Consider the following 9,580-nt stretch of genomic DNA (forward strand, 5'->3'; position numbering starts at 1 on the left):
ACAGTGCCCAATAATTAATTAAATACAGAGGACAAATTCTGAGTTTGGGTTACCAGTCTTGACCTTCATGAAAGGTATCAATTGCAAAAGGAAAATGGTGTTAATTATGAGTTCTACTAATAACATAAAAACAGGTATTTTTTCTTACCTGAAATTGAAAATTATCCGAAAGTTTCATGCTGATTTCCACCTTCATTCATATGGTGCAGTTTGTTGTTTCAATACAATAAAAAACAAACAAAAAAACAATAGTGTTGATTATGAGTTGTTAACAACCTAAAATTGGTATTTCTTCCTACCTTAAAAGTGAAAACCACCCAAAGAACAGCTGAGTTCCTCCAATGAGGTTTCCTCCAATTCAATACACATAACAAAAATAATAAGTTTTAATTATAAGTTATACTAGCAACCTAAAAATAGGTAGTTTACCTGAAATTAAATTCATTCTAAGAATGATTCAGGTCGATTTCCAGCCTTCACATTCATCCAAATGTTGCAGTTTTTTGTTTCAATACAATAACAAAAGAATAAGAGTGTTAATTAGTGTTTTATTAACAACCTAAAATTGGTACTTCTTCCTACCTTAAAAGTGAAAATCATCCTAAGAATGATTCAGGCCGGTTTCCATTAGAAACCCTAGCGGCCTCCCTGGCTAGGACCACTGCTTATTCAGCATCATTAGAGCTACAAACTTGACAAAAGTGACAAAAATGACAAAAGATTTGTTACAATTTTGAATGTTGATTCAGATCAGGGTTATTTAGATCACAGTACGGGTTGCTACTCCCCATTCTTTATTTAATAGTCAGTTTCATTAAGTTTACCTGTAATTGTTATGTAATATATTAACTACCATACCTGGACTAACATGTAGTTAAGGTGGGTATTAGTGACAAATGAATATGAATCAAGTTAAGTCAAATTTATTAGCGCTTTTCACAATACACATCATTTCAAAACAGCTTTACAGAAAGTAATACTCACTGTAGATAGGACAAGTGGTTTGGAAAATGGATGGATGGAACAAAAAAATTTAGTTTTACAGAAAATACTGTTTTACTCCACCCTAACACTGCTTGTTTTCACATTGAGTCCTGTTAGACTTGTGTAATATTGCTTTGACTAACAAAAGCCAGGTAATTAATGAATCCGGATCAATGTAATTGATTTACTAATGGATTTAATAAATTCTGTTTTCTTTTATGGTATTAGTTTATTACTGGTTTGTGTAACATCACCTGTGTTATATCAACTGCAAGATTATACCATTTCAGAATTAATTAAATTGAACACCATCATGTACTCTAATTCCCAGTCCCTCACTGATCAATGGCTAACTTTGCCTAACTCTTTATTTGGAAAATAGCTAACTTTATTTCCACGGTTTTAGGCTTTAGGTTCAATCCTGTTAAATGTACTGTAAATAATCAAGCCATAATTAATAAGCATATTGCTTAAAGTGTGATATAAGATTTTAAAGAAATTATAAATTTAGAATTTTTCGAAAAAAAAATAATAATAATAATACCTACATATTTTTGCAGTTACTGACATCAGGTGAGTAGAATGTTACACCTAATGACATTAGGCAAAATTTCTGTAATATATTGCATATATTATTTAGGGATCAAATGTTAAAGCGGAACGGAATGTCCACATCTTTCATTTGGTTTGCGTAGTCTTCATCAAACATCTGGGATTGAGCTGGGGTGAAATGGTTAACCCAGTCACCAACCTCTCCTGTATAAACAAACACACTTAATCATTCATTATGAACACAGTATTCTGTATATGATTTCTTATTACATGGTCCTTGGAATTCTGATGGATTCTAATTGTTCAACTGCCATATTGAATGGTCAAAATGTTTGCTGCAACAGACAACTTGTTTTAGCTATACAAAATAAACTATTTTACAGCGTATTCCTATTAATGCTAAACAGCCATATAAGCAGGATTTTAACCGTCTACATGGTTTCCTTAGAGTCTAAAAACAAAGTTTTAATTAATAAAAAATAATTAATCTAAAAAGGGATATTCAGTATGGTTTTTATATGAACCTTTTCTCATGAAGGCACAAATAGACTGGTCAAACACAGGTTTGGGGATGTAGGAGTAGTTAGCCATTGGATTGTCCTTCATGACTTGGAAGGATGTCAGCTGCACAATCCTCTCTATAACATCTTCAGAAACAGACAAGTCCAGATAGTGCATGATCCTCTTGATCTCCCTAAAAGGATTCTTGAAAAAAAGCAAAACATACAAGAAACTCTGAGAAGCAGACATAAAAGAAATTCAATCAAATTTTAGGAAATTGGCACAACTGAAGATAATATGCGGTACTAAAACTACCTCCTTCATGTCCTCATAGAGTATGTAGAGAATATTCCTTTCATTGCGTTCCTTCCAGTAACCTTTTACATGGTCATACCAAGAGCCCCAACCTACTGTAAAAACAACAGAAGACAGAGTAACCAAAGATTCCAGATTAAATATTTCATTCTACATTAGTGAAAAACTAATAATCTGAAAAGTTAGAAGAGTGTTTACGTGTGTTTAGTAGAGGGATAGTTCACCCAAAAATGCTCAGTGGGTTGAATATATTCAACACAACTGAATTAAATTGTGTGAACAATAACAGTTTGTCAGAATGTGTGCTTACTTTTTCCCACAGAAAAAAAAGTCAGTCACACAGGTTTGGTATGACTTAAGGGTGATTAGATGATGACAGAATTTATTTATTTATTTATTTATTTATTGTGAATTATATTTAAATATGTAGTATTGTCTCACGTTGTCCCTTCATAAACTTGTGAATGTAGCCATCCCAAGGTCCTGGCTCTGGCTGGGTAAGGTTCATGCGATCAAAGTAGAAGTAGCTTACAAGGATATCCTTAGCATTCCGGGCCATATAGATGACCTGGAAAAACATATAGTGGCTATAGTGGACATGGACATATAGTGGACCCCCTCCCCCCTGACATACACACCCATACCCACACACCAAAGTTGTTTTAATTGAATAATTACCTTGCATTTATTTTCCCAGAATCCTTTAGGCACTAGCTGAATGGGTAGATGAGTTTTGATTACTCTCGGTGGTTTCATCTGTCTAAGTAAGTCAAGCCCTAAATGAAGCATAAAGATAAATTGCTTATGTATGCTGAGTTGCGTATACATACAGTAGGTGCATTGACACACCCTTTATAAAAACCCCTTCTATAAGTATAGATGAAACATCCACTGGTGTGTTAATGTGTACCTGATGGTATGGGTGGAGGAGCGCAAATCTCCAGAAATGGAATACGGACAACTGTTGGCGCTCTTTTGCACACCTCAGCATCTCCATTGTGCAGCAGAAGATCTACTATCTCTTGAGTCCAGGTGGTGCCTCAAAACAGAGACAAAAATTAGACCAATAGTTCTCAGTTCTCAATAAACTTCTAAGAAATTAAAATTAATAAATTATTAACAATATATTAAAACAACTCTAATCCAAATTATGATAAATGATTACTATAAATAATGCTAAAAAAACAAAATCAAGATATACATTTTTATCAAGGATTGTTTAGAAGTGGTCAAGAACCACCACTGCATTGGACATAATGAACATATGTACTGAACTGCAGAATGGTGTAAAGATTAAGGACACTAAATACTATACTAAATACTACACTAAAGTATAACAAGGGAAAGGTCCATTACCAATACCCTGCAGTACAGATGATCTAGCTATTAGCAGATTGCCAGTATTAGCCTTTTGTTTGATTTGCAGCCAGAGCCAGAATGCTGGTAAATTGCATCTCATTATTAGAACCTAATAAAATTATATGTATCAGTCTTGGAGATTTTCTCTGTGTTTTATAATGGGGAGATACAATAAACAGACAGTTGTTGTGAACTGGACTGTTACCACAACCAGTGAGCCATTTAATATCTGTGCAAATGGCAAAATGAACTGCGAGCTTAGAGGTGTATTAGTGCAATGCCTAAAATATAATTGTTCACATAATTATGACAGTTTGCAATGTTTTTGTTTATTTTGCATTGTTTTTTGTGATCTACCTTGACCAAACAGTTACATACATTTACTTTTTTATGCTATATGCAACAGACATACAGGCTTTGGATTGTGGACAGGGCCCTGAACCCAGACTCTCACATTGTCCTGAGACCCTGGCCTGGCTCTATGCCCAAAACTTGGAAGCCGTCTCTCCTGATGAGGGAGACCCAGCCCATTGGATGCTATTCTCTTGCTTTACTAAGCCCAAGGTATACTGTGCCCTCTGGAAGTAAGAGCTCACTCTACAAGGGTTTCGCAGCCTCTTCGGCTTGGTGAACATTGGCAGACATCTGTAGAGCTGCAGGCTGGGCTATACCCAACACCTTCCTAAGATTTTATGATCTCTGTGTAGAGCCAGTGTCATCTCGAGTCTTGGGAACTAACAAGTAAAAACATGGACAACTCCCCCTCTTTGAGGTGGTAAGGTGCACCTTTTTGTCCCAGAGAGTTCCCCAGGTTTGGTGAGCCCAGGACATCTATTCCTACTTCCAAGCACTCATTGGAAACTTGTTCAGAGAAGGAATTCACTACCAGGCCCATTGTTTGTGGTATGCTCCTATCAGTGCTCCATATGTAGTAATTCCCTAACAGTGATCCCATATACAGGTGCATCTCAATAAATTAGAATGTCATGGAAAAGTTCATTTATTTTTAGTAATTCAACTCAAATTGTAAAATTTGTGTATTAAATAAATTCAATGCACACAGACTGAAGTAGTTTAAGTCTTTGGTTTTTTTAATTGTGATGATTTTGGCTCACATTTAACAAAAACCCACCAATTCTCAATAAATTAGAATATGGTGACATGCCAATCAGCTAATCAACTCAAAACACCTGCAAAGGTTGCCTGAGCCTTCAAAATGGTCTCTCAGTTTGGTTCACTAGGCTACACAATCATGGGGAAGACTGCTGATCTTACAGTTGTCCAGAAGATAATCATTGACATCCTTCACAAGGAGGATAAGCCACAAACATTCATTGCCAAAGAAGCTGGCTGTTCACAGAGTGCTGTATCCAAGCATGTTAACAGAAAGTTGAGTGGAAGGAAAAAGTGTGGAAGAAAAAGATACACAACCAATCGAGAGAACTGCAGCCTTGAGAGGCTTGTCAAGCAAAATCGATTCAAGAATATAGGTGAACTTCACAAGGAATGGACTAAGGCTGGGGTCAAGGCATCAAGAGCCACCACACACAGACGTGTCAAGGAATTTGGCTACAGTTGTCGTATTACTACTGTTAAGCAACTCCTGAACCACAGACAACGTCAGAGGCGTCTTACCTGGGCTAAGGAGAAGAAGAAATGACCTGTTGCCCAGTGGCCCAAAGTCCTCTTTTCAGATGAGAGCAAGTTTTGTATTTCATTTGCAAACTAAGGTCCTAGAGTCTGGAGGAAGGACGGAGAAACTCATAGCCCAAGTTGCTTGAAGTCCAGTGTTAAGTTTCCAACGGTCTGTGATGATTTGGGGTGCAACGTCATCTGCTGGTGTTGGTCCACTGTGTTTTTTAAAAACCAAAGTCACTGCACCCGTTTACAAAGAAATTTTAGAGCACTTCATCCTTCTTTCTGCTGGCCATCTTTTTAAAGCTGCTGACTTCATTTTCCAGCAGGATTTGGCACCTGCCCACACTGCCAAAAGCACCAAAAGTTGGTTAAATGACCATGGTGTCTGTGTGCCTGACTGGCCAGCAAACTCACCAGACCTGAACCTACTGAACATACTCTCCAGAAGGCCAACAATCAACTACAAATATTTTTTTTTATTGGTCTTATGAAGTATTCTAATTTGTTGAGATAGTAAATTGGTGGATTTTTGTTAAATGTGAGCCAAAATCATCACAATTAAAAGAACCAAAGACTTAAACTACTTTAGTCTGTGTGCACTGAATTCATTTAATACACGAGTTTCACAATTTGAGTTGAATTACTGAAATAAATGAACTTTTCCATGACATTGTTATTTATTGAGATGCACCTGTAAAATATTGGAGTGTCTATTTACACTAAGTGCAAACAGCCTGCGTAGTTGGCAGAGGCTATTTACACTAATTCCGCCCACCAACGTGTGAATTGAAATAGTTAACACTACAAAAGACGGGAGTTTAACAACAGCTTCAGTGGCATATTGCTAGTCACATTTGACACAATTGACCCAGGTTCGAATATGACTTTTTTCCCTTTTCATATCTCATATCATGTCAGAAAGGCATTTATTAATAAATAATTGAAAAGTTGAAAATATAGTATCGGGTATGGTTAGGGTAGGTGTAGGGAGGGCTTATATTGTCCCAAATGGCATCCATTTAATCATTTGAATTAAAATTATAATTTACACTCAATATGTTATTACTGCATACTGTTTCATAATGTATTAAAATACTGAGGTGCAGGTAAATGCTATTAGATGCAGTAAGTGTTATTAGAATGCATTGCTATTTGCACTTAAATAGCATCTATTGCTAAGAAAATATGCTATTTTCACTTAGTGTAAATAGCATATATTGCTATTTGCACTTAGTGTAAATACCCTCTATTGCTATTTACACAATAGAGGCAAATAGCAAACTAGGCAAATAGCCGCTGCCATGAAATATTACTCCACTATTTGGTTTTCCTGTCAGTGAACACTGTGTCTTCCCCTGGATGGAGCCTCATTCTGTCGCTAGTTGCTGTGGCTGGTAGCAGTACCTATGCAGTGCTTCCTCCCCTTTGGCAGGATGCGGTCTCAGTAGCATTCCTATCTCGGCAGAACTCTAATGAACTGAACTGGGCAGAATAATGACACTATTGCTTTCTGTAGAGCTGTTTATAACTGAATTTAACTCATTTCATAATTCTGTTCTATTCATAGTTCTATTTTACAGAACTGAATCAACACTGAAATCACTAATGACTAATGAATAATCAATGGGACTGTTGTCTTCAGTTAAGCTGATTTAAAATCTGAGCTTATTTGTCATAAACCGTCTCAGTTTAATTTTTTGAATTAGTTTGTATTTTGTTGAACTGTTATGGATGACTGCCAAAAAAAGTAACCTAAACATGTGTGTCATTTTTAGTAATTAAATTAACTGCTTGTTTTCAGAAATATGACTCAACAGTGGTTACAACAAAAATAAAATAAAATAAAATAGAAATAGCATCTTAAAGTTCTAGTATAAGAGATGAGTAGTTCTAGTTCTAGTATAAGGGATATTTTTGCTTAAGTGGCCAAATTGTCTGCCCAATAGAGAATAGAGGTTTTGCTCTGAAAGAAAAAAAAATGATTAAGAACGTTTCACTTCACATTCATCAAGTCTATCTAAGGCAGGCATACATTGTATTTTAGGCATTCAAAGTCCTTGAAGGTGTTGCCTTAAACACAACCTCAGAGATTACTGCTTAATCAAAGCATCTAAAGACAACACAGAAAAATTACCCCTGACTGTGAGCTCTAGAACACTTAGGCCCTATTGATAACATTACCCCCAAATGGTTTAAGACCAGCTGGTCACCAGAACTAGAGACATGCCAACATTCAGACATAGTTTTACCCTCAGTATTAAGATCAGAGACCGGCAGAACAACCTCACTGGAAACTATTTAATCTATAAAAATGATGCCATGTTTATATTAAATTCCCAACACAATGTAGTTCACATTATAATTTTTCATGTGATGCTATGTCAGGACATAGAATCAGCCAATCTAAAACAGGTTCTTAAATGAGTAAGACATAATACAGGAGTCATTCACTATGAAAGTGAATAAATAATGACAGAATTTTGGATGGATTGTTCCTATAAATCCATTGCTTAAACACTATCAAGAGGGAGTGCAAAGTAAACAGTGTAGTCAAGCACTTGATTTTAGAATGATTAGCAAGTTATCCTTTTATTTATATTTTACCTGCTTTGGGGTAAGTAGAGATGAGAACGTCTGATGGGTCAGGACAGAATTCCGAAATTGATTTCCAGTTTTCAGCAATGGTGCTCATGAGAGGGATACCCCCAACATCTATTAGAGGAAAACGACGAATAGCATCAGTTGCCCTCAGAATGGCTTCTTCATAGCTTAGCTGTTCCTTTTCCATCTCCACACAAATGTCCTCTGTAATATTCTCTTGTTCCTTTTACTCCTGCTTCCTGAAGTTTCTCTCTCTTTTTGCTGTTGCTTAAATATCTCTTTTTTGTATTCTTGAGAATACTGAGAGTATGTTCTTGTCTTGTTTCTTTATCCCTAGGCACTGCTTTTGAAATGTCACATATATAAATTTTTTAAACCGAGGTTTTACCCTGTCTCTCTTAAAGTTAGATGTTGTTTGCTTAACCTCCCTGAACTGTTATCAGGTTCTGTTTGCTTTCCAAAGTTTCTCGCTACTAGAATTTCAGCTTTTGTATTATCAGTATTCCTGTGATTTTTAGTGTTCTCTCTCAGCCTTTTTCTAACTGTGTCCCTATATTTCTATCTACTCTGCTTTGCGTGTTACTGTAATGAGTTCCTGAGGTGCAAGGCATTTATATAACGCATGGACAGCCGGGGCTGAATTCCAAACTTTCAGCGATGTTATCTTAGCTTAAGTTCAAGGGAGCGTCTGACAAGTATCACTCTAAATGGAAAAAGAGGACAAACTAAATTTTCTTTTAAAACATTCAGAATTAGATCAAGTAAGAAATGCTCAAATTAGTTTAGCATGGTCGTTATTTCATCATACTTGATTTATGTGACCATTTAGAAAACTAAATTTCAGTGTATACTGAACTAGAAGCCAAACAGATAATATTCAATAAAATGTGATGAGAAAAGAAAAAAAAAAAATCCAGTATGCATTGCATACATTTGTCTGTCATTTAGTAAGCATTAAGTATTTCTTGTTTGTTATCCATCCATGCATTTTTTTTTTTTTTACCTGCTTATGCCATGTATGTCTATGGGTCAGTGCTAGAGCCTATGCCAGCATATCATGGACTATAGACAGGGAAAGATACTGTAGAGGTGGCCATCATTTTAATTTTCAGGGATATTAATTTATTTTATTTTATTATTACTTTTTTTCAGTATTTCACATAGTTTCCCTGTTGCATTATGCACAGCTGTATTATTAAAATAAAGTTGATACTATTATGTGTATGTTGACACACAGGGCTAGTAAGGAAGGTTAACTGAATAGAAAAAGACAACGTATCATTAATTTTGGTGTTTCAACATCCTGTTTAATATTAACAAACATGTAAATAGCCTCTGAAAACCAAGAAAGTGCACTTACAGAGACTCCCTCATCTGGCATGGGTTGACTTTGTTCTGCAGGTTTGAGTTATGAGCTAAGCAGATACTACCCATAAGGAATGTCGAAAAAAGTTAAACTGCCCCCAGAGTTTGGTCCCACAGGAAACCCACAAGACCAACCATAAACACATATCGTACAAACTGTGTTCTCATTTATTAGATTTGCTCATTTTGAGAAACAAAACAAAACAACAAACCAAAAGAAAAAACAGTAAAACCATAAACACTTTTATGTCTTCTAACCTTTGGA

At 35.8% G+C, this 9,580-nt stretch overlaps 1 protein-coding gene across 1 annotated transcript; it reads right to left on the reverse strand.

Moving 5' to 3' along the window:
* Positions 1-907: 907 nt before the first annotated feature.
* sult1st6 (sulfotransferase family 1, cytosolic sulfotransferase 6) lies at positions 908-8,567 on the reverse strand. Its single transcript, XM_051100973.1, has 7 exons — positions 7,954-8,567; positions 3,263-3,391; positions 3,031-3,128; positions 2,794-2,920; positions 2,353-2,447; positions 2,061-2,241; positions 908-1,740 (listed from the first exon to the last, which is right to left on the reverse strand). The coding sequence occupies exons 1-7, from the start codon at positions 8,135-8,137 to the stop codon at positions 1,628-1,630; spliced, it is 927 nt and encodes a 308-aa protein (XP_050956930.1). The 5' UTR covers positions 8,138-8,567; the 3' UTR covers positions 908-1,627.
* Between the last annotated feature and the right edge of the window lie 1,013 nt (positions 8,568-9,580).

The sequence above is a fragment of the Labeo rohita genome, unplaced genomic scaffold (genome assembly GCF_022985175.1).
Source record: "Labeo rohita strain BAU-BD-2019 unplaced genomic scaffold, IGBB_LRoh.1.0 scaffold_1178, whole genome shotgun sequence".
Taxonomy (NCBI): Eukaryota; Metazoa; Chordata; class Actinopteri; order Cypriniformes; family Cyprinidae; genus Labeo; species Labeo rohita.